Consider the following 24,313-nt stretch of genomic DNA (forward strand, 5'->3'; position numbering starts at 1 on the left):
AGTGTAAAGAACGGTACTAAATTTAAGAATCATGAATGCCGAGACTATGGATTATACAAAACTGAGTTCAAACTGGGTCTAAATTAGGTTTTGCTGAAGCCTAGTTAAAAACCGTTCTTCATCGATCACGCGTCTTACAGTAGTAAACCACTCGAGCAGCGATTTTGGGTCTTCGTGTAGGGCGCGTTGATAATTGTAGCCTCTCGAGAAGCGTGTATGAAGTTCTTCACTGCGTTTAACGAATTTTGATACCCAATTCTGACTAACAGTCAAAGTGGGGGTCAATCTATTTAGCCATTTCTTGTACGGTAGCAGGCCTAGGCGCAGCTCCACGCAAATCTATAGAGAAGACCTATTCAACAAGCGAGCCCTCTTCTAACTATTTGGTCATCTCCTAACTAATTTACATGCCAGGAAGCTCATCATGAAGACAAATTTGTGCGTCTGGACGAAGGTACCCAGATTAGAGAGGGAAAGAGGAAGGAAAGGAAGGCAAGCCAGAAAGACAGAGTTTTAGATATAACAAACTTTCCCAAAGCAAGCAAGCAGACACCTGAGGCAGATGATCCATGAATGGTAATGCCTGCGGTTATTCGCATGCCCTCCCATCTCGTCTTCATCACAACCTCACATCCAACAACTAGGTCAATGTATAGCTATTCGGGCGTTTATCAACGTGTGAGGGTATCCCCTTTGCGCGACCGGCCAGGATTGTATGGGGTATACTATATAGCTTTGCAGCTGCGCGAATTGATTTGATTTGTGCCCTTTTGAAGGTCCTGGAGGGCTAATAAGACCTTAGCCTCTTGCTGTATTAAATCTTGCGAGGAGGCGAGCAGATTGGTGGCATAGTGGGTGATTGAAGAAGGTAGACAGCTAGAAATACGCGGTTTTGGGTGAGGTGTCCGGCTCGCTTGGGGTTCAGGGTTCACAAAATCCTGTATCGGCCTTCCCATCAGCGTCCGTATTGCTATCACGACCTTGACCGCGAGATTTGCGACATTTCCTCCAGCGGAAAACAGGAGTTTATTCGGGTCCAGATTGTGCTGTTCTCGGTTGTTCTTTACAGAAGTGACAACACCTCGTGTCAATAATCTTTCCCGTCCAATCCTTTTAATTTTGCAATCCGTCCTTTACGTTCTCCACATGAAGCGCCTGTACTCTCTTCTGCTCTTCTGCAAGTTCAACTTCAACGGGGGCGTCGATATGTCCTTTAAACTCCGAGCGAGGGTCTTTAACCAAAAGGGCGACTATCATGGCAATTTGTCAGCAGAACCCCACGACTGGGTTGGAATGGGTGGACGTTACTGAGTACGCCAGGTAGGCACAAACACGCGGCAGCAATCCAGCAGTTCCGGAAAGCAATTCCGTAGGCCTTCATCAGACCATCTTGGGCTGCAGCGATGATATCGGGTGTGGCACCAGGGATCTTGGACAGTGCCGCATCGTCGCCACCTGCCACAGCTGAAATCAGGGCCTCGAGAGACGAAGCAGAAAGGCCAAGAGGAACAACTGCTACCGTGATTTTCTTTCCTAGCTCCATGGAAAGGCTATTGTGAAAGATAGCGTTGTTGATGGCCAGGCCGATCACGCCGCCGATTGGTCTAGCGACGCTGACAAGTCCGGATACCAGAGATATCAATTCCGGTGGCGTCGTTAACTGTGCAGCGACCATGAAAGTTGGGACGACACCTCCGAGACCAAGACCAGCAAAGATCGTGTAGCCCCAGTAGTTTGCCTCAGGGGTCGAGAGTGTAGTGGTCGCCATAACAATGTTGAAGAGGACAATCAGGGCCAAACAGGCGACACCGGGTATGCGAACAATCCGGTACTTGGTTGATGCCCAACCGAAGATCACGGTGGCCGATCCGCCAAATATGAAAAACATGCCAAATGCGATGCCTGAGATTAGCATGTCGTTTCCAGTAAACATGCCGAACTGCCGCGCGAAATAAGTGTTGGCGGTATAGAAGGAAACCCCATCGATCCACACAGCCAGGAGCGAGATAACTATATTGCGGTGGGTGAAAACGGCGTGATTGAGGATACCTCGACGGATGAGTTAGCAATAACATTCGACGCCTGTAGCCAAGGACTAGCTTACCATCCTTTTTGATTAGCCACTCATAGAGAATAAAACCGATGATCAAAACCATGCCCAGAACGAAGGAAGCAATGATGTGCACGTCAGACCATTGGTAGGGATTCTCTGACCATGAAAGAGCCATAGAAAATAAAGTCAGTCCAGGGGCGAAAAGTGCATAACCGATCCAGTCGAGCTTTCCCAGCTTCTGCGTCAACGTAAGCGAGACTTGTTCTTCTCTTGGAGGCGGATAATAGAAAAACAGGATTCCAAAGAATGAGAGAGCAAAGAAGGCCGCTACAACGTAGAAGAACACCCTGCAGTTTTCGAGGTTGTTGTGTCGAAGCAGGACTCCGCCCATGACCAGACTAAGGATCCCACCAACGCTAGCCGAAAGGTTGATGGTTGACTGAGCAATGGATCGTTGACTTCTAGGGAGAATCTCCGATGGCACTGCGAACAAGAGAGGTGTGGCGCCATAACTAATGCCAACCAAGACAAACCCGGCAATCACAGTTGAGACGTTCTGTGCTCGGGCAACTACCATCGTGCCTGCGAAGCCGATGGCGAGTAGCACCACGAGAACCCGCCTTCTGCCCCAGTAATCGGCCATCTGGCTCACCGGCAGACAGATTGCAATACCGAGAAGGTTAATGGACTGGTTGAACCACATGGTCTGCGAGGCGCCGCCCACGAGCGCAGCAATTGGCTGAGCTAGGAAGCCTGCACCAATGATGGCTGTGAGCTGGGAGAAGTAGGCGAAACCGATGCACTATGAGGTGATTGTCAGCCTTTCCCCTGTTGCTATCGACGCGATTAACGGGAAACACGTTACAAGAACGACAATCCATGTCTTTAGGTGGACCTTGATAGCGTTACTATTTGAGGTGGCCTGGGAGTCTGAGTCTCCCTCCATGATTTCCTTTGGGGCACAAGTTTGGATGTGTGGGGACTTTCCGGGTGAGGGGCGAATCCTGCAAGCAGAGCTGTGGAGACACTGGGGAGAGCTTTGGGATGTGGAGAGCTGAGAGATCTGTTAGCATGCAAAAGTTCGCATTTTATGTGAAGATCAATGCCTCGAAGTGCTACGGCAATTAGAAACAAGGCGAAGGGGTCGGAATTTCCAAAACGGGAATGTTACAGAAATCCGAAGGAACTGCGGGACATGGGTCCAATGTACATATCACAACGAGCGGCTCTGGATACATTAGAGTTTAGCTCCACGTAACTTAGTGCAGTCGAGGGAACAAGCATTGATCTCGGATGCCCCCGGAGATGCGGGGTATATTAGTTACCTCAACCCTATTCATCGGCAATTCCCAAAAACGACTAGTTCCCACAAAAGCCAGCTCCCAGGTCTTCCGGATGTGATGGAACACCGGCTATTGACCACCTTTCGGACGGACGATTCCACATCCGAGAGGAAATATATCTTGCCAACTTATGGAGTAAATCCTATCAAGACCAATGAATGACCGTATAGAGTAAGAATATTACCCATGGAGCAATTTTAGTCTAGCAGTATTTATGCTTTGAATAGGCCCCATATATTTGACAGATCCCCTCCATCACATCGTGGTTTTCAACTGAGAAACGGGCTTGGGGAATCATCATGTCGCTTATCGAACCAAATCAATCCTTGTTCAAGTTGGTCAAAGACAAGGTGGTCATTATCACAGGCGGTGCCCGTGGAATAGGCCGCTCTGTTGCTTTTGCTTTTCACGGTGTGTTGAGCAGCATTCTACCCTGGCAAATCCTCAGCTAACCCGCCTCTATTGAACCAGGCCATGGTGCAAAGGTCGTGGTTGGTGATGTAAACGTGGAAGAGGGCAAGAGCTTGGTTTCGTTGTTGGGGAAAACCTCCGGTTTGTTCAGTGCGACGTGTCCAAGTATAAAGATCAGCTTGCACTCTTCCAAGAGGCAGCTCAGTCCTTTGGCCATGTTGACATTGTCATCGCAAACGCTGCCGTTGCCAAGCTTCCGGACCCGCTCACTGTGATCGAGGACATCAATGAGGAACCCCCTCTCCCTGAGGTGGATATCAACCTAAGAGGTGTCCTATTTACCAGTCGAATCGCGACACACTACTTGAGGCGGCACGGTGGAGGTGACCTTATCCTTGTCAGCAGTATAGGAGGATTCAAGGAAACGGCCGAGCTCACGCCCTATCTCGCCACCAAGCATGGCGTCATTGGAGTTATGCGAGGACTCCGCATGACCTCTTTGAATGATAACATCAGAGTCAATGTTATTTGTCCCTGGACAACACGTGAGTATCGTGATTTGGATGACCGCGAGATTAAGCGCTGAAGCTGTAGCAGGAACAATACTCACAAAGACTATCGCGGCTGCTTGGGAGGAATTGGGACTGCCGATGAACGAGCCTGAGGATGTGGCAACATCCATTTTGATTTGCGCTACGGCGGGTCGGAGTAACGGCGCAACCCACGACGGATCTGTTACTCCTTTCCACGGGAAGATCCTGCTTGTAGCCGGAGGAAAGTCGTTTGAGATTGAAGACAACTTGCAGAGCCTTGAGCCTCAATGGCTGGGGGAGCATAACAGCCAAGCCCTTGCGATGGGTCAGGACTTTCTACACAATGGAAAGACATCTTGGCACCCTTAGCGTCATGAGCCCTCATACTTACTACTTGAGGGCATTTGGCCTGTTGGTGGGGTGTGGTGGGAACATTAAACCACGTAAGCTAGTTCAGTGTTACCTGTGATGTGAATGCCGCCGAAGCTTTTCCAAGCATGTGCCCTGGTTATAATCTCACAGTTAGCGGACAAAGGATTGGTCGCCATCTTACCCATGCATCCATAGCCCCAATCTCAAGTCACTCTCGTTGAAAAGTCAACAGGGGTCAGTTGAAGATTTAGGTTCCTGAAATCAGAGTTCTAGTTGCGCAATTGAAGACTTCATTTTCTACTAACTCAGGCGCAATTAATAGCAAGATATTATACTTATTCACTAACCATTATCATTCTCCTACCATAAAGATGGCATACTACTACTGCCCAGGTGCCAGGTGTACGCTTTTTAGGCTTACTGTTACAGGGGCAAAGCTTACCATCTCTCTCTTACTCCTGAATTTGTGATGAGGTCTACGCGGAGGGCCCGATCAACAAGTCGTGACACGAGTGCCACAAGCCCAAATCTGCGCCTCTACCCCGTATATTAGGTATACGGCTGCCGTCGTGCAACTCGGCCAGGCATCCCAAGCTGACATCCTGACAGAAATATTGCCTGTCCATCATTTTCCACCATCGTTTGATATGAAATGTAGATCTGTCGCGCGAAAATCTGAAGTCATATGGGTACGCCAAGGAGGAAAGTCTTTTTAGAAACCCTACAGTAGATTTCGAAATCAGATTACTCCGCAGACACGTTTTCTTTCCCAGCGCCCCACTCCTATTGCGCTTAGCTGAATTTGGCTGGAGATAGTCCCCTGTGGGGGGAGCTTAGCAGTATGATTGGCTGTAGTGTAATCTGAATCTCGGTGGTCCAGACTTGGCTCCCCCCAAGTGGGGCGCTGGGAAAGAAAAAGCGTGTGTGTCTGAGGGGTAACGTGGTTTCAAAATCTGCTGTACGTTCGTGGCAACAGACTTTTCTCCAGTGAGTATTAGGCAAGCAGAAGCCCCAGGGGTCCACTAGGCTGGTGGATAGGTCTCGCTTTACTTCACCTGAAAGCACAACCTCTCTCCAAACTTACATCTTCCTCATCATCCCCCCTCATTCAGAATGCTCACTAGCGAGTTTCCGTTCGTGCTTTCAACATTGTAGCGGAATTGTCAAACCTAGTTATGGATGATGCAGCAACCAGCGATAGAGACATCCAGGCAACCTACCCTTCAGGCGTATCCTTTGTCCATGTCCAGCATCCAGGATCTCCGCCTCAATCTCAAAGGCGCCGTGCCGAGCTGTCCTGCGAGCCGTGTCGGAAGCGCAAGTTGCGGTGCGAGGCTTCAGAAAGCCTGCCCGGGATTTGCGTGAGATGCCGGAGGGATGGAAAGACTTGCAAATTCCGCACTGTCAAATATAGGCGCAGGCGAATCCAGCCATCGACGGATGCATCTGCGCCAACATCGGCAGCCAACGATCAGGCAGGAGGCGATGCGGACAGTACTGAGCCACAAAATCAGGCGACAACCGCGGTGTCAGTGACAAGCCAGCAGCCATGGCTCACAGTACCAAGTGAAATGCAATACGAGCATGGCTCTGAGGTGCGGCACCCTCTGGACCTTGACAGTAGTCCGGGGACCGCATCCAACAGTACGGCGAACTTAGACCCAAAAATGACAATCATGTCAATGCAAATGCGCAATACTGCTGATGCACTCGATCTCCTTACCTTTGCTGCAACCACGGAACGGCAATTCAAGCGTTTCAGTTCTCCAGAGAAAGGCAGCGCACCTGGAAACGCCGGAAGCTTCTTGCAAGGAGATAGTGCACGAACGGACATCGCAATTGAAAGTGATAGCAGGTGGAATCAATGCTACTTAATCCAGAGAAGGCTAGTCTCAGTACATGAAGCCATCGAGTACATCGGGTTTTTCTTCTCATACCTCTGGCCACTCAAGCCCGTGATCCCAGCATATTACAAGGATCCATCCAAGTATGTTCTGCTGGCAACGGAGGAACCAGTGCTGTTGAATACAGTGATAGCACTGGCCTCGCGATATCACACTCTCACTGGCAGCCACGGCGAGATCAGGTCTGAGCGAATACACTGGCAGGTATGGAGTACTCTGCAGACATTTCTACAATCAGCCATATGGGGTTCTATCAAGACGCGATCCCTGGGAACAATCGCCTCTATGCTGCTACTGATCGGCTGGCATACTAGAGCGATCCATAACCCAGGCTCGTTTGGTTTGGAAGGCAACAGTCTCATGACTGATTCCCCGTTGAGGGTGGCGGGAAATGACAGACTTGAAAACGCTGGGAACCTAATCAGTATGCAGAAGCTCAGTCATTTGGGTGGCCTCGATATTATGTCGTCTGCCTACCGTAGCAATAAAATGTCGTGGTAAGTACCGGATTCTTCAGTTACTTCCCCACCAGCGTCGTCTGCGCGGACTGACGCGAACAGGATGCTGCTTGCTAACGCCATTGCACTGGCGCAGGAAGGCTGTTGCTTCGAGATCGAGACTCCCAACCTGATAGACGACGAGAAAACGGCCGAACGAAGCTGGGCTTGTGTCGTCTGCGTCTTCATCTACCTCATCGACGAGCACCTGGCGATAAGACTGGGCTTGGAACCCCTGCTGCCCGAGAAGTCGAGAAGCATCGTCGTTCATAGCTTCTCGAAGGTCTTCGCCTCCGCATTGCCGGAGAGGGATCACTGGGAGAGCTACTTTGAGCTGACAGAAGAGATAAGAAATACCAGAGAGTACTTGCACGGGCTTAAGCAGACGGCTTCGAGACCCTATAGCTATGATGTGGTGCCTGTCCTCGAGCACACACAGCGTAGGTTGGAGCGCTGGCGTTGTCAGTTTGCGGTTCAGGGTAAGGCACTCACCCAGAAGTCGAAGCATTGCTGATTGAGTCAGACCAAAGATCTCTTCTGGGCGCGTGCCTGTCTATAGAAGTCCGGTATGCCGTGATCTACAGCCTGTCGCCCGCAAGCCATGTCAGGGTCTCCGAGGTCGACGAGGTGGGGCTCTTGAGGGTGCAGAACCTACGCGATGCTGCGGTACGGGCTGCTCGGGAGCTATTATCTTTGGTCACTGATGTGCTGGAACCTTCCAATTTACTCCGCTACATCCCGGTGCATTGCTGGCTTTTCACGATGGCTGCCTCACTGCACCTTTTGAAGGTTTATTTCAAGGCTCCCAAATTACGTTTGGTAGGCTGACTTGGAGTTCCATAGGAAGCACTTCTTCATGAACCAAATATCACGGACCAAGATCTGGATATACAACTCCTTCGCAAGACCGTTGAGGCCTTGCGGCGGGGTGCACCGGATGATGTCCACACGGCAGGCCGGTTCTCCCAGATTATGGGTTATCTTGTGGATGCAGTGCTAAAGCCATCCGCAAACTCGGCGCGCGCCTCTCAGTTTGGCCAGGCGCCGCTAAGGATGCTCGACATTTCTGGTTCGATTCCCTTGAACGGGGCTTTTGACTCGCCTTTGGGCGATCTGTTATGGTGGAACGATGCTTTAAGCCTGCTGGAGGGGCATCCATCTTCTTATGATGCGTCAGAGCGGTAAAGATTCTAAGTAAGTGTGTCATAATCAGTTCCGGAATACATTATTGATGGAGATTGGCTCCCTCCAGACGGCTGTTACCGCGGGTTTTTCCAGGACCAAGGTTTGCTGCTTGTCTCCTTTGTTGTCTGCGGCCATCTGAGGCATGCTTTCTGTTCTTGCTCTCGTTCTCTCCTAGATAGATGAAACGTGTGCTTTTGCCTCCTTGTTTCCTTGTGCTTGTAGCCTTCCTCAGGTGGGTATATTTCAAATAGCGGACCTGGTAGATGACATACGCGGTATTTGAAGCATGTCTTGAAGCCTTGCCAGCGATCTCGTCGTGCGTATGCTGAACAACGAGCCGTTCATTGTATTCGCTGAGTTCCACACTTCCGCACCCCGCGAAAGATAAGCTTCAATAGCCCATTTTGTCCGCTTCTTCTAATGTTCACTTGGGAGCTGGGTAGCGTAGCCTTGAGGAAGACAGTGTTTGGATTGCCGTCCTAGTCCTTGGTGGTGGCGGTCTAGCGATTGACCATTGCGGTAGCTCCACGCGACTTCCCTGCTGGTGTTTCCTATGCCGGGTTTATAGCGATCTAAACCCTATCTTATGCCTAACGCCCGAAAGCCTCGTATATATAGTCTTAGGTTAGTTAATTGGTTCGACACGCAATCCGATATTATACTTTCTAGAAATTATTATGATCTAGCGGGGATAAGAATATAATATAAGAGTAAGTGACTAAGACGCAGAGTATACGTCGTGAACTTTACCGGTTAAATAGATATACCCGCCAAGTTTGCTAGGGCTAAGAGAGTTATATATATATGACTGATTCATTCTCCGGTGCTTCCCTCTCCGTATGTCTATGCCTATGGTTAATCTTCGGAAAAGGGCGGAGCGGAGTAACTAGCGATCCGTAACATAGATGAATCGCCTACATAGTGACGGTGATGGGATACCGATGGGATACCGGTGGGATACCGTTAACAAACCATCAGAGGCTGTGCAGGGTGGGCATTCGTTGGCATTCTTTAGGTGATGAGTCATGATGTAATGAACTGATTAATCCAACTATTATCAAGAATTTTCCATATATTTAAAGAGAGAGAACAGTGGTTCCTTCAACATTTACGCCTTAAATATACTTGTTCGATCGCCATGGTCCGAATTCGCATTGGCATAATTGGTCTTTCACCTGGTGCATGGGCAGCTAATGCTCATCTACCCTATCTGAAAAGCCCCGATTCAAAGTTCAAAATTGTGGCTGTTTGTAATTCATCTGTGGAAAGTGCTGCGAACAGCGTCAAAAAACTCAAGCTTCCAGGAGGAGTAAGGACGTACGGAGATGTGCAAGGTAAGTAACAAAACTTTACCCCTCTATGCATTCTCCCAAGTATAGTCAAGGTACCTGACTCCTACGACTAGATATCGCTGACGACAAAGACATTGACCTTGTTGTTTGCACTACGCGAGTAGATCGCCATTACAAGTCTATTCTTCCTTCACTGAAAGCTGGCAAGGATGTCTTTGTCGAATGGCCCCTTGGGGCAAGCCTTAAGGAAGCAAAAGAGCTTCTCGATGTGGCAAAACAAAACAATGTCAAGCTCACTGCAGTTGGACTTCAAGGCCGTTTTGACGCTATTGTCGAAACTTTGAAAGGCGTCTTGGCAGAAGGAAGAATTGGCAAAGTTTTAAGCACTACAATCTCCAGTCAAGGATTGATTGCAGGACAGACGGAGCTTGAAAGTCAAACTTACCTGGTTGACCGTGAAAGTGGTGGCTCTTTACTCTCAATTCCAGCCTTACATTTGCTCGACACCGTTCAAGAAGGTTCGTCTCAGAGGCCCAGCAATTTAGGGAACTTGTCACGGCAAACTGATGAATCACAGTCCTTGGCGAATTTTCAAGCTTCCATTCTCTCCTTTCAAACCAACGACCAATCGTTAAGATCGTTAAAGACGATGGCTCCGTGGCCAAAGAGAACGTCGAGAAGACGACTCCAGATCATGTTATGATTCAGGGTTCGCTCAAGTCAGGTGCAGTATTTTCGGCTACGATTAGAGGTGGATCGCCATTCAAGGGATCTCCTGGACTTGAGTGGAGAATCTATGGCGAGAAAGGAGAGATCAAAATTACAGGCCCCAGTGCATTTATCGAGATTGTCGGTACCAACAGCATTCAGCTTCACGACTTTGACACCGACGAAATTGTGGAAATTGCGCTCAAGAACGGGGCTTTTGCCGAGATGGATCCGATATATAGGAATTTGGCCCGCGTTTATGAGGCAATTGCTGCAGGTGACAAAAGCCTACTTTGTGATTTTGAGGATGCTGTGGAAAGACATCATTTTATTGAGGAGATCTACAATCAAAACTCCAAGGCCTAAGTAAAATACTTTATGAGATTATTTGTTAAGTCTTTTGCAATATAAAAGCTGTTGTCTAGATCCAAGACTTTGATAGAAGTGGGGAGGCAGCGTAAGCTTTTTGCTCTGTCTAGGAACTTGGGTCGAGTCCCAGCTCACGTAGGCATCACACCCCTTGGTTGGGTTCTATGCATGACGGCACGTATCAGCGATACTAGAGGTCTTCTCGATGTCAAGATAGAACGGGACATAACCTCGATGGACTTGCCCTGTTGATTCAGGTTTCTAGGCTTTCGCCACTAGGACCAGCTGGAGCGTGGCGAACTGCACTGTCGATCATACTGTGATTGATATTGGGGTTATCACGTAGAGTGCCACTGGAACTTGCGTTCCTCGTCGAGGCCAAGGTATCGCGACGCTGAAGGAGTAGGTGCTGTATAGATCAGCAGTAATCCAAGGTAGGTAGCGCAAAATGGAGGTTGTTGGAGGGGTGTGTGACACTGCGAATTAGGGGCTATTGGATCTGTTAGGGCTTAGGGTGGGGATAGTTACAGATACTTTATAGCCCGTGATTAGATTGCAAGATTTTTCCGAAGCATTTTCGGATGTCACTGTAATAACTACCTCACAACTATACTAAGGTAATATGATACAGCAGTATAGGGATAAGAAGGAAAGGAAAAGTCCAAGCGATCTTCATATTACTATAAAACAGCCATAGAGTAAGTTACAGATTATCTAGAACTATATATAGGCATAACTGAATGGACAGAGAAGCCGCTCTTTCGTAACACCTGGAGAACGGCACTGGTCAGTCCTACGGACGAAGCATTCTCTAACCGGATCTCCCTTATTGAACGTGGTCAAGGGGTCAAGATTATTTATGTGTAGATTGGATGGTCGGTATGTTGAATTGGCTTGCATCCGGCGTAAAGCCCTACTCCACACGTCGTCGACCATTTTCTGGTGACCGAGGAAAAGGACCCCATTAAGTCAACAACTTCACCCAGGATCTGCGCTGCATGATATCCCTTAGAAAAGCCAAATAGACTGACTTCATCACCACTCTGATAAAACTCTGTGCGGAACTTATACCCTGCCATGGTAAGGTTTTCGAGAGTTGTTCCAGGTCCCCATGCCTGGTAGAAACCCACTTGACTACCCTCGGACCGCTCAAGCATACAATGAAGTTTAGCCACATTAGAAGCGGATCCGTCACCAGCATAGGTCGGTATCATCAAAGCATACAACTAGCCTCTTAGTGTCCTCGAGGCTGAATTCTGCGATGCCAGATGCGGTCGGGCATCTCGTAGTCGCCCTCGCTCCACGCATCGCTGTCTTGATCTTGTAGGACTGCTATGTCTTCTAAGACTCCGACGAAGGTCTTCGGAATGTATACCGTGTCTAGAACCGCACTAAGTAGCATAGAAAACGGAACATCACGTATGAGCGTGCTCTTTATTCGGACGAAATGATCCTCATCCTTCGCTGAATTCGGTTTGGATCTGATCCCAATCCCTACTAGTGCAGAGCCTGCTACATATTAAAGCATTAACGTAGTTGCTTCTCAATGAGGGACTAGAGGCGACTGCATCCTAATACCACGATTTGTCAAGATGAAGGGCGTTCCATGCTAAGCAAAAACGTATGGAATGACGTCCCCTGATCTTGCAAAACAATCTGACTAGTGCGCCAACAGCCCACAGGGCTTCTCATTCGAGACACCATCGCTCTCCCATGCGAATAATGTCTCATCATCTGAGTCCTTCATAATCTCTTCCTGCAAACAGATAAACGCATTATCGCCTTCACCATATAGCAGTAGCTTATTAACGCTGAAAATACCCATAAGACAATACGCCCGGTCTTCTACCCTGGTTGTTTCGCGCATCGTGGCCCATGACACACGCTTAGCAATACAGGACTCTTCCAGTCGCGATTTTCCAAGCAGCAAGGCAGTAACAATTTTCATAATTTGCTCAATTTTATAAGAGAGCTCCTTTCGTGCTCCAATCTCTGACCAGTCACTAGCTAGAAATACCATCTCTCGTGGCGCAACAAGCTCCTGCAGTGTCCAGTCCCTCGTGAACGATACACTATTGGAGAGTTGATCCTTACTACCCACATCAGTCATGTAGGCGTAGCATTTCGCAGCTTGGCGGTACCGTCGAAACATCGAATTGATGGACTCAGACAACTCAGCGCTGCTTTCTTTGTTGATACAGCTTGGGTCCACCCACGCGAATTCAAACCCATCACCACGTGATCGTCTCGTCAAGCGTACACAAATGTTTTGGCATGCTCGTCAATTTTCTGTTATCTGGAAAGTAAAGGACGAAATCTAATTTCGAATCCGACTGTAACGATGATAGAGACGTGGGCCTTAGATTGAGAGGAGTACGTGGTGCGATAGATAAAATATCCCCAAGTCGGATGGACTTTAGGTTTGTTTGTGATACAGCTCCCATGTGGATTCGGGAGGGCAAGCGAAAAGCATATTGTGGGTGGAAATTTGGGAAGGATGCTATGACACGTGTTTGATCTTCTACTACATCAATAACTGCTGCTTTAAAAAGCTAGTAGCGGTACTAAATGTGAAGTCAGGATCGGAAGGGTCACCCGCGCGTCTCCCAAGGTCTGTATCTAGAGATAGCTAGCGTAAAGAATTTACAACTTTCCCAAACAGAGGTTATATAATACGGTTCCAGAAACAAACCGCGTGTAAAAATGGGGAAATCTGCTTTCGACTCTGACTACATGTGGCCATACAGCATAGCATATTTACCAATGATCATGGTACTACAAAGTACTACAACAATCCAAAATGAGGCTTGGCCGATTTCTTCTCGCACTTGACCAAAACAAAAAAGTGCAGTGGTCACAACCTAAATTATATATCATGCTGAGCAGCCAGATCTGCATCCACAATGAACAGCATCTTGCCCTTAACGATACTTCCTGAGATCAGATTTTCGTGTGCTTCCACTGCCTCACTCAACCGAAACAGCTTAGCAATAACTGGCACTAGCTTCCCGCTCCGAACTTTTTCCAAAATGCCATAAAAGTCAGCCAGCCCAGCATTACGGGAGTAAAGCACATCGACACCATAAAAGCTCATGCGCGGTTGCAGCCGCGATGCGAGGATGTCCCCCACGCTTAGCTGCATCCCACTTCCATCCGCCGCAATCTCCGACATGACTCCGAACACCACGACCCTTCCGACGTCTGCCTTTGTCACAGAGAGGCTCCTTTGGAGACTAGCCTCGCTGCAAACCCCATCATACGCGACGTCTACCCCTTCCCCGTCCGTCAGCGCCCGGACCTGCTCGACAAGATCGGGCGCATTTCGGTCTACCGGCTCCACGCCGAGGGATCTGAGGTAGTTAAACTTGGAGGGCGAGCAAGTTCCTATCATCTTGATGTTCATGTCAAAGGCTGTAACCAGCTGCGCAACAGCAGTGCCGAGGCCACCGCTCGCCGAACCTATGAGGATGCTCGAGCCAGGAGGTAGTTGGACTCCGCTATGCTTGAGCATGCCCCAGGCCGTCATGTAGTTGAGCGGCAGAGCAGCCACCTTGACAGGATCATCGGTGCGTTCAATGCGGATAAGTTCCGAGTACGACAGGACAATATGAGTGGCATGTGCACCGGTAATGCACACGGAGGCAACTCGGTCTCCAACTGTCAATCCACTCTCTCTCGGCACCGAGTCACCAAGCGCAACGATCTCACCGACAAAGTCATATCCCGTTGTGAAGCCCGGGTTGATTGTTTGTGGGAGGGGATAGCCACCTGCTCGTTGTATGTTGTCCACGCCAGCGATGCCGGCCACGATAACGCGGATGAGGACTTTGGCGGCAGAAAACTCAGAATTTGGGTCCCAGGATTCCCATTTCAGTACGGATGGAGTACCAAATTTGGTGACGACCCAGTGACCTGGTTGGTCAGGTGTGGTGCTGGTGTTGGGAGTTGATAAGATTGAAGACATGGTTTCAAACCGATGATTGGACTGTGGAATATGAGATATCAAGGACTTGAATTTGAGTGAAGGTACTGAAGCTGAGGTTGATTAGGTCCTGTGAAATAGATTTAAGTGGAACTTATCCGAGGACGAACCTCTTGTTGGAGTATAAGCCGATTGTTAATATGTCTTAGCTAACCTTGTCCTATGATTATATACCATCAATCGAGATTAACTATATAGCACCGCAGAACTCTCTAGACTTCTGTGCGCTTCCATATACTTGTATGAACCCATATGAACTAGGAAAGGCACCGACATTTCAACTTTGTATGAGTAAGCATGGGTCTTGCTACGTAGTGTTTGATTTGTTGGCGGATCTCGGTTGGCCTACCTTCCGTTCTGTTAAGCTTTTCTAGATTCTCGGATGGTAGATCCTCCGTGCCACCGAACTCCTTGGATAGTGCGTCATCAATTTCTTTGGTCTTTCTCACATTAAATTCTTAACATAATCTTTATCCTGCTACTGTAAGGGAATCACTAGAGACGCTACATGTATCTGTAACTAACGGTGGACCCCGGCAGGTTCGTCATCCAATGTCAAGTTCTCTGCCCCTATCCAACCACCTCTCTTTAGACGCCTACCATGCCACCAAATCGTAGTCAAAAAGCTCAAAGTTTAGCTGAGCAGGAAGGCAGGATTTTGCCAGCTATTAAATCAATCCAAAATGGCAGAATTAGTACGAATTAGTACGAAGGCTGCTGCTGCTCTCTCTTTTATGTCCCAGCATAACTCTTGCAAATCAGATGAAACGTATTCCTAATCTGTATGAAGAAAAGGGTGTAGGCTATAGATCCACACAATTAGAGAGGAATCATTTCAGGTTTGATTAATCTCTATGGATCAGAGAGGCGCTGCGTTTACTATCGCTATGTTGAGAGATATGGCCAATTTACTGCTCCAAAATCGTGGAGGTTATACCCCGTAGAACGTTGGCAAAATTTGGCCAACACAATATATCAAACAACATCCTGAGCTTACTAGTCGATTCTCTCGCAAATATGACTACAAACGCGCCTTAATGGAAAACCTAAATACCATCAGTGAGTGGTTTGAACTTATCTAAAAAAAAACCATTGCTTAGTATAGTATCACTTCGGATGATATCTTTAACTTTGACGAACCGGGTTTGCGATGGAAGTTAAGTAATGCAACTACGGAGGTTATTACGCAGTCAACTTACACGGGTCGCAGGGGCGTTTTGCAACCTGGCAATCGTGAATAGGTGACTATTATCGAATCAATTTGCCCTTCCGGGCGCTCCCACTATACGTTATATTTGAAGGAAAACAACTTTATGGTACGATAGTCCTACAACCTTCGAATGGTTCGAAAACTGCTGTGTCGGCCGTTGTCTTCTGGCCTGGGCTCAATAGGTTTCTTGAGATTAGTGATAAATCCGTACTAAGATGTGTGATCCCATCGATAAGACCTTGATGGGCGGGAGAATGGCTTTCCGGCTCATTCTCCACATCAGAACTTATGCGGTTGCCTGACTTGAAAACAGGTTGGGCATCTCGCGAATTTTTCTTCTTCTCGTTCACTTCGCTTGCGGTAAAGCGTGTGGTGGGCACTTCCAGAATGTGCAATTTCATAGAATTTACCGCTGTGGCCTTCTCTGTGGCCTTCTCTGCGGCCTTGACCTCGATTGGAGACATGCTAGGGGACTGTAGCTGGTTGGTAACATCACCACGAGTTTGGTATGCATCGTTTGTGTTATGATCGGCCAGCTTGAGAGAGCAAGAACTAACGTATTCTGTAAGCGAGTGGTACATGTAAGCGAGTGGTGCACTCCAAAACACTATACTAAATGGGATAAATTACAACCTAGTATCTCAACAACGGTGGTCTATAGCGACGTTGCCTTCTAGCATAATACTTTTTAGGTGATATCTAGGCTCTATAAGGAATTTAGAGAATTTTTGTAGCATAGTGAATAAGATATATATAATTCTGGCTTATAGTAACGTAATTTTCGATACGGTAACAATGTAGGGATTAGACTTCGTCAAAATTGATATAAGGTGTTGAAAAGCCCTATCAACAGCTATCGGCAAATGATCAAATAAAATAAAAACGTCGAAGTTAAGATATCAGTGTAGAATATATCGGATTTAGTATGGTGTTTTGGGGTGCACCACTCGCTTCCATGCACCACTCGCTTACAGAATACGTTAATAGTTTGAAAACCGGCAGTGGATTGATCGGCAATAATTTTGAATATGAGCCCCTGGATGTGCTCGAAAGCTGAATGATTGGGGTTTGATACCATGCTCATCCGGGATCTCAAGCATATCCGTTTTCGTGTAATCTTGACCACAAAGCTGAGGTCTCTGGGCTTGGTAAACCTCTAAAGGCTTGAGGATTCTCGGATCAATGACATCTAAATTTCCGATGCTTGGCGAGAGCATCGGAAATACAGTAGGCCCGGAACCCGGAAATGTAATTAAAATTGCCTTATTAACGTATTTCACATACGAGCCGCCCACCCAAGCGAGCCGCCCACCCCAAAACACCATAGTAAATGCGATAAATTACAGCTTTTACATCTCAACAACCATGGCCTATGAGTATTTTTCTTCTTAACAGAATGTTCTTCAGGTGATATCTAGCCTCTTTATGGAGATTGGAAAACTTTTATGACTTCGTGATTGAGAGATATATATTTATAGCTCATAGCAGTGTAATTTTCGGTAATTTTTGAAATGAGGATAATATGGCTTTTTTATTTCCTTGAAATTGAAGCACAGTGCTAATACATCTTATCAATAGCTATCGGTAAGCAATGAAATATAATTAAGACGTGGCTGTTGAGATATAAGTGTAGAATATATCGCATTTACTATGGTGTTTTGGGGTGGGCGGCTCGCTTGGGTGGGCGGCTCGCATATGAAATACGTTAACAGCAGGAAATAGGGGTAATGGAATACAGAGTCATTGATATCTCTAATTGGACGGACACAGCTCAGGTCGTGACAGATGGTTAGTGCCTTAGAAATCGTGGCTTTCAATGATGCCACAAAAGGGGAAACTCGAGAAATGCTCCACCCCTTCAATTCCATCTACACCAAATACAAGTGGATTTAGCCTGCTAGTTGGTCCACCGCAAAATTGGGGGCCAAAATGAATCGACTCATCATTTGCGACTTCTGGATGGCTTTTGGCATGGTCCTTTTTTCTGTAGTCATGATGTGATGTGTTAAGCCGAGCGACCATACTGGAGCCACATCCATGGATAATCTGTACGGAGCAGGTGATTTCAAGTGAGAAACCGAACGTGTCGATCGTGTTAATTCGGAACCACTTGAGCCGCAAACCCGCAAATCAGAGCATAGTCTACGGGTGACAGCATCTACCTGCAGCCTAGCGCCTGTTAGTCATGTTCACAAGTCCATCGATATAAGTATCTCGCGCCTCCCCGTTTTCCTTTTCCCTTCTATGACTCTCTGCACCATGGCACACGGCTGTTTTTACCGACTGGCCGCAAATGCGTCAGCGCTCAAATACCTGCCTCAGGTTGGCCTTGACGCGCATGCAACTATTCTTGCTAGCAATTCACGAACAGTAATCACGCAGACCTTTGTGAACCCTTCTTCTACAGAAGCGATCTCCGAAGTCTTCTACTCGTTCCCCCTATATGAAAGCTCTAGTATCGTCGGCTTCACATGTCGCCTAGGCGATACTGTGATTGAAGGAATAGTCAAGCCAAAAGAAAAGGCAAATGAGATATATCAAGAAGCAAAGTCTAAGGGGCAAACCGCTGCTATTCTTGATCGGTCGCTTAGTGCCGCCGATGTCTTCAGCACGCGCCTAGGAAATGTTCCAGCGGGGGTACCGTTCTCGTCGAGATAACTCTCATCCAAGAACTGGCCCAGGATGCCAAGACAGATGGTGTTCGATACACGATCCCCGTCACTATTGGACCTCGATATGGAACTAGAGTTGGGCTTCCGCACCCGCCCGAAGGAGTTCTAGTAAAAACAGCAATAAAGGTGGACGTTGTCATGGAGAAGGGGTCTAATATCCGCAATATACGGTCGCCAAGCCATCCAATCCAGGTGGACTTAGGCCGGACAGCTGATATGCCGGAGTCAACTTTTGCGTCGAACTATGCCTCAATCCAACTTTGTGAGAATGTGACAATTGACGAGGATTTTGTTATCACCGTCAACACGGACAAACAAGATCTCCCGTTTGCTTTCCTAGAGACACACCCTACATTGCCAAATCAGAAGGCACTAATGGTCTCCCTGGTACCAAAGTTCAGTCTGCCACCGGATTCATCTGAGATCGTGTTCGTCATTGATCGTAGTGGAAGTATGATGGATAAGATGCGTACTCTACGTTCCGCCCTTGGGCTGTTTCTCAAGTCGCTGCCATTGGGTGTGCCTTTCAACTTAATCTCGTTTGGCTCCTCATCTGAAGCTCTCTGGGCTCGAAGCAAAGTGAGTACCAGAGAGAGCCTAGAAGAGGCTCTTCAGTATACGAAGAAGATCAGGGCCGATCTAGGTGGAACTGAAATTCTGTCCGGCCTCGAAGCAGCTGTGGAGAAGCGCTACCAAGACAAGTTCCTTGAGGTGTTGGTTCTCACTGATGGTGAGGTTTGGAACCAGTCCGAGGTCATCGATTTGGTCAATCAGGCCAACCAGCAGCATTCCTCTCGGTTCTTCACTCTCGGCCTCGGGGATTCCGTTTCACACTCTCTTATCAATGGTATCTCCAGAGCGGGCAAGGGCTTTACCCAGACGGTCCTGAACAATGAGGACCTAAATAAAACAGTGGTTCGAATGCTGAAGGGTGCTTTGATGCCTCGACTGCACAACAGCAGACTGGATGTGGACATTTCCAAGGTTGAGGTTGAAGAAGACTTCGTGAAGGTTGAACTTCCTGGTGATGATACAACAGACACGGAGCCCTCTCCAAAGCAAATTTCCCTATTTGATCAAGATCATAAAGAAGGGGAAGGAATTGGTGATGTGCATGAGCCACTGCCGAAAATTGCTGTTCCTAGCATTTTGCAAGCACCACACGACCTTCCGGCTCTGTTCCCATTCATACGCTCCAATATCTACTTGCTTCTCTCACAATCCATTGACTCGTTTCCGGAGACGATCGTCCTTCGTGCCAACAGCAAACACGGTCCCCTAGAGCTGGAAATCCCCGTTCAAGATATTGGCAAGGGCCAAACTGTTCATCAACTCGCGGCCAAAAAGACGATTACCGAGCTTGAGGAGTCCCGCGGCTGGATATACTCTGCAAAGAATGCCGAATGCGAGCTGATTAAGACAAAATGGGAGAGTAGGGTTGATGAACTGGTTCAGAAAGAATGCGAGCGTCTGGGGGTGAGATTCCAAATCGCAGGGAAACACTGCTCATTTGTCGCGGTGAGCGACGAGACCCAGGCTGAACGTGATAGTAACTCAAAGGATACCAAGGTATGCAAACATAAAATCGCTACTTACTCTGCGGAGTATTACAGTATACGAAACAGTACCCCAGACCGATCGCATTGCTATGCCATTTTTCATATCCTGAAACCTTTTGCAATTACCTATGCTAACTTTGTTGATCAAGGCTTCGCCCGAACTTGTCGAATCTGGCGCCCTGCAGGTATGCCACGGCCGTGCCATGTATCTTGTCGCAATTCCATCTACTGATTTTTCTTCTAGCCCCCGCCCGCATTCTCAGGACTCAGCGTCCCGGAGGTAAATCATCTTTCCCTTCCGGTCACTAGTTTGCATAAGCATACACTAACCATGTTCTGAAGGCCTCTGCCTTTAACCTGGACTTCAGCGCAATTGACCGCCCAGACATCCTGCAATCCTTTGACTTCGACACATTCCTCAACACCGATAACGACACCGCTGGATTCGAGCCGAAGAACAAAATGGCCAAGACATCCCAGATGCCGCATGGACCTGACTTGCAGGCATCATTCTCCCCGATGATTCCATCTTACAGCGCTACGTCGCCGGGTTACACCCCTACTTCCCCTAGTGGTATACCTAGCCGCCAAATTTTCCGCCCAGCTTACGCCCGCTTCAAGTCTACAGATGGTTGTATTCCTGATTTCAGTCACATTCCTTCCAATTCTTTCAATCAAGAGGGCTCATATAGTGGCTACGGTTCTCCTATAAGCCCAGGGTTCTCACCTACGTCCCCAGCATACGGATCACCTAAGTCACCCATTTGGGAGGAAGACGACGATGAAGACGCAGACGCGGCATCAACACTCCCGGTAAATAAACTCATCCAGCTCCAGACTTTTGAAGGTTACTGGGAGATGAGCGATGCACTGTTGCAGGTCGTGGGCCTTGATCCAAGCACTGCCCGCGTCAACATACAAACCGACTATGACTTCCTGGCGGGAATTGAGACGAACGAGGTATCTGCGGTGGAAAAATGGTCGCGTTTGATTGCTACATCTCTGGTGTGTCGATTTTTGGAGACAAATGAAGCTGGGTCTCACGATGTGTGGGAGTTGATAAAGGTCAAGGCGGATGGCTGGGTACACGCTGAGATTGCTGCAATGGCCACTACTGACCGAGAACTCGTCACTAAGCTCATAGAGCGGCTTGGCTCTCTGTTCTGAGATTTGATAAGGCTTTTAAGTCATGTTTTGGGGCGCTTCATTGATTCTGTTGCTTAGTTTTGTTCACGCTAACTATCATGTCGGCTGTCAAACACGAACAACTTTAGCGGTTATATCATACAGGTTATGAACAATATAGCCCCTGTTTTGACTGACTTTGCCTACCCTTCTGAAGATCGAAGTTGTCTAGCAATTTCTAAAATCAGAATGTAATGTTTCTCTGGTACACTTCACCTCGGGATGTTGGAATAACAGTATTCATTAAGACGCCAAAAATGTTTCATTCCAACCTCATTGCTGTCTCTGTCCTTTATTTTTCTTCAGTAATTCAGCCCTTAGGAGATGCGTATATAAGAACGTTATTTTCGCATCGGTGTCATATTCAACAATCACATCTCCTGACTTTTTGATATAAACTACAACCCAGGCATTAAACTGCTTCCCTACAAGAAGTTCCTCAGAAAGGGTAATACTACTGAAGTCCCACAATGCGTTTCCTCGTCACGTTTACTACTTAATTCCTCACTATCGGCACCATCGCTACTCCCAATAACCGTGAGAGTGGCCACAATGTTGATTATGTCAACAAAAGTGGTGACAAGGATGACTCGCGGCCACGGAAAATTTGCCCTTACCTCAAGACTCAGGACCAGGGTTGTGTTCGCTACACAAGAGGGTATTATGCTACCGGTGTTCTCACCACAGTGACACCTGGCGTCGACAACGAATGTGATTGCATCGAAGAATGCATCAAATCCGCTGTTTCCTGTGCAAACTATGTGTGAGAATTTAATGACCAGGGAACACGTCGCACATGCACTCAATACTCCAACTTCAGTCTTCATCCAAACGTTACACTTGTGTATGATGAGCCACCTACACCTCCCAACCAGGGATATAGCCTATCTCTGACGGTCCAAGTCAATCTGGTGGTATTGTGCCTGAAGCCACGACACCAGATGGTAAGATCGATAAAAGCGCAATCTCTGGTCCTGTCTGGCAACTTGAAGGTGGCAAGGTGCAGTGTTAAGTGAGGACAGACATCAACCTCACTGGTGGCGCTTCCCGTATCCTCCGGCTCGTTGCCTATTTCGTGTTTACTGTTTTTGCCACATGTTCCCGAGATTTGATATATGACCGCTTCTGCTGAGCAGTCGTGAACCGCCTTGGAGAGATCATAAAATATCTATAAAGCACCTACAACACTTCTTCCGGAAACTACTAGCATCTAGCGTGTATTTTAATTATATTCACCGTGCTGGCACGTTTAGCAATGGCATTCAGATTGTAAGCTAATAATTGTCACACAATGTCAGAAAGCCTATGGTAGATGAGGGAAACCACAAGATGAGACCAACAGGTCTGTTCGAGAGTGTAGCATCTACGGTGATAAAGCCCCCTACTGGCATCATGTGTGTCGCCTTTCTTAAACATTGATCACTACCTATCCGTCGCTCAGACCAGGCATTCCGGGACAAAGTTGGCTAACTGACTGGCCGCTGGCCAGTCAATGGTAACAAAGGAATGACACGGACAAATTTTGTGTACCAAGGGATAAACCCAACTGATGGAGCCAAATGCGGGTAGACTGACATTCCGCAAGGGCTAACAAATTGGAACTACGATATCTGAAGCGCTTTTCTGTCTATGTTAGAAAATGGAAGGGCAAATAATAGGACGGATACCCTAGGAAGCTAAACCCAGACGCCACGGAATGTATGTTCGGTATCTCAGGCAGAAGTATCAATCAGAGAGGATGGCTCACCATTTTCTACGTTATTGGCTGGCACAAATATCCGCCGCCCGATGGAATCCCAACATCGTTGTTAGAAGAATAATCAGCTACTTGTACAGGCCAGGGACCTACAAGGAAAGCATGTTGCTAGGGGAATCCGGATCAGAAAGGTATATAAAGCTCAACGGTACCTGCCTTCATTTGACTGTCCCGAGATTTCAACGTTTAACCTAAGAGAATCGCGTTCAATTCTTATTCCTTCTGTTTGGAAAATCAATTCGAAATGCATGGGATCCATTTTATTCTTCAAGTGCTTCTGTTGGCGTTAGCCGCGGGCGCAAAAAATCCATTTGAGCGTCCCTGTTCCGAAACAAATCTTCTCCCAGACCACAAAATCTCAACTTGTTTGCAAAAGCCATATTGTCCAGGATATGACGCCAGCGAAGCTCTCCAACACCACCTATTCACACAGTTTACCCAGACGTTATATGGCGAGAAAAACGTCAGCAAGGCCTTCGAAACCTACGTCTCTTCCGACATAATCGAACATGATCCGGACGATGCGCAGGACCGTGATGCTATTATTGCAAGATTATCTCAAATTATCCCTTTTGCAGATTTCACTATTCTGCGGTCGAGTTTTGGCAATAACACTGGTCTGATTCACCTGAAATTTGAGGAAGATCCGGAGCCGGTCTCTCTTGCAGATATCTATCGTATGGATGGGACTTGTATTGTTGAGCATTGGGATATCTCTCAGGCCAGACCAGCAAATTCGACGAATCCGATTGCCATGTTCTGATTTGCTGCATGTAGCTTCTTCAGCCATCTAAGACATGGAGAGGGACTGGCTGTCTGTCATGTCACGGATATGATGGAGTTTTGATGCGGGAGCCTTGGAGCCATGTCGTGTGGACTAACTTTGGATAACTGACGCTCATGAATGATGAGTGAGGAAGCGTGGTTGTTGCCTCGGAAAGGCGAGAGATGGGAAGGAGGGGCACGGAAGGGGCTTTTGTAAAGCAGTTCCGTGTAAAATACATTCTTTGAGGTCTCATACACGTATTGTGCCCTGAAACGAACGAAGTGAGAGAAAGAGTCCTAATTAACATGGGTGTACGTGTGCGAGCCAGCAAAAAGATGATGCTCAACTGAGTATGGGCCGAACTGCCACGCGCGATGCTTTCCCTGCCGTCAAAGACCGAAAGGCTTCCTCCATAATTGTGTTGTAGAGTGGAAGTCAGTTCTAGCTGGACTCTCACTGTAGGCCATAAATCATGTCGTACCCTAGAAAACAAGGCGCTTCATAGCCATGGATCTT

At 47.7% G+C, this 24,313-nt stretch overlaps 8 protein-coding genes across 8 annotated transcripts; 4 read left to right on the forward strand and 4 right to left on the reverse strand.

Annotated features, from left to right (window-relative positions):
* Positions 1–1,113: 1,113 nt before the first annotated feature.
* N7446_013943 (uncharacterized protein) lies at positions 1,114–2,999 on the reverse strand (the record flags this gene model as incomplete). The annotated part of the gene is made up of 4 exons (XM_058522682.1): positions 1,114–1,250; positions 1,309–2,049; positions 2,105–2,855; positions 2,919–2,999. The coding sequence occupies 4 exons, from the start codon at positions 2,997–2,999 to the stop codon at positions 1,114–1,116; spliced, it is 1,710 nt and encodes a 569-aa protein (XP_058366159.1).
* A 696-nt stretch (positions 3,000–3,695) lies between these two features.
* Positions 3,696–4,709, forward strand: N7446_013944 (uncharacterized protein; the record flags this gene model as incomplete). Its single annotated transcript, XM_058522683.1, has 4 exons — positions 3,696–3,807; positions 3,868–3,948; positions 3,981–4,352; positions 4,405–4,709. 4 exons carry the CDS (start codon positions 3,696–3,698, stop codon positions 4,707–4,709), a joined length of 870 nt encoding a protein of 289 aa, XP_058366160.1.
* A 1,178-nt stretch (positions 4,710–5,887) lies between these two features.
* N7446_013945 (uncharacterized protein) lies at positions 5,888–8,298 on the forward strand (the record flags this gene model as incomplete). The annotated part of the gene is made up of 4 exons (XM_058522684.1): positions 5,888–7,113; positions 7,177–7,592; positions 7,637–7,902; positions 7,957–8,298. The coding sequence occupies 4 exons, from the start codon at positions 5,888–5,890 to the stop codon at positions 8,296–8,298; spliced, it is 2,250 nt and encodes a 749-aa protein (XP_058366161.1).
* A 1,138-nt stretch (positions 8,299–9,436) lies between these two features.
* Positions 9,437–10,664, forward strand: N7446_013946 (Gfo/Idh/MocA family protein; the record flags this gene model as incomplete). Its single annotated transcript, XM_058522685.1, has 3 exons — positions 9,437–9,632; positions 9,704–10,108; positions 10,168–10,664. The coding sequence occupies 3 exons, from the start codon at positions 9,437–9,439 to the stop codon at positions 10,662–10,664; spliced, it is 1,098 nt and encodes a 365-aa protein (XP_058366162.1).
* Positions 10,665–11,901: 1,237 nt separating this feature from the next.
* N7446_013947 (uncharacterized protein) lies at positions 11,902–12,819 on the reverse strand (the record flags this gene model as incomplete). The annotated part of the gene is made up of 2 exons (XM_058522686.1): positions 11,902–12,176; positions 12,348–12,819. 2 exons carry the CDS (start codon positions 12,817–12,819, stop codon positions 11,902–11,904), a joined length of 747 nt encoding a protein of 248 aa, XP_058366163.1.
* Positions 12,820–13,533: 714 nt separating this feature from the next.
* Positions 13,534–14,631, reverse strand: N7446_013948 (quinone oxidoreductase family protein; the record flags this gene model as incomplete). The annotated part of the gene is made up of 1 exon (XM_058522687.1): positions 13,534–14,631. The coding sequence occupies one exon, from the start codon at positions 14,629–14,631 to the stop codon at positions 13,534–13,536; it is 1,098 nt and encodes a 365-aa protein (XP_058366164.1).
* Positions 14,632–16,052: 1,421 nt separating this feature from the next.
* N7446_013949 (uncharacterized protein) lies at positions 16,053–16,323 on the reverse strand (the record flags this gene model as incomplete). The annotated part of the gene is made up of 2 exons (XM_058522688.1): positions 16,053–16,069; positions 16,098–16,323. 2 exons carry the CDS (start codon positions 16,321–16,323, stop codon positions 16,053–16,055), a joined length of 243 nt encoding a protein of 80 aa, XP_058366165.1.
* Positions 16,324–18,118: 1,795 nt separating this feature from the next.
* On the forward strand, positions 18,119–21,257 carry N7446_013950 (VIT and vWA domain-containing protein; the record flags this gene model as incomplete). The annotated part of the gene is made up of 5 exons (XM_058522689.1): positions 18,119–18,496; positions 18,541–20,100; positions 20,240–20,275; positions 20,335–20,370; positions 20,433–21,257. The coding sequence occupies 5 exons, from the start codon at positions 18,119–18,121 to the stop codon at positions 21,255–21,257; spliced, it is 2,835 nt and encodes a 944-aa protein (XP_058366166.1).
* Between the last annotated feature and the right edge of the window lie 3,056 nt (positions 21,258–24,313).

This window comes from Penicillium canescens (assembly GCF_028828765.1).
Source record: "Penicillium canescens strain IBT 15451 chromosome Unknown utg000011l_segment0_segment0, whole genome shotgun sequence".
In the NCBI taxonomy this organism is placed as follows: Eukaryota; Fungi; Ascomycota; class Eurotiomycetes; order Eurotiales; family Aspergillaceae; genus Penicillium; species Penicillium canescens.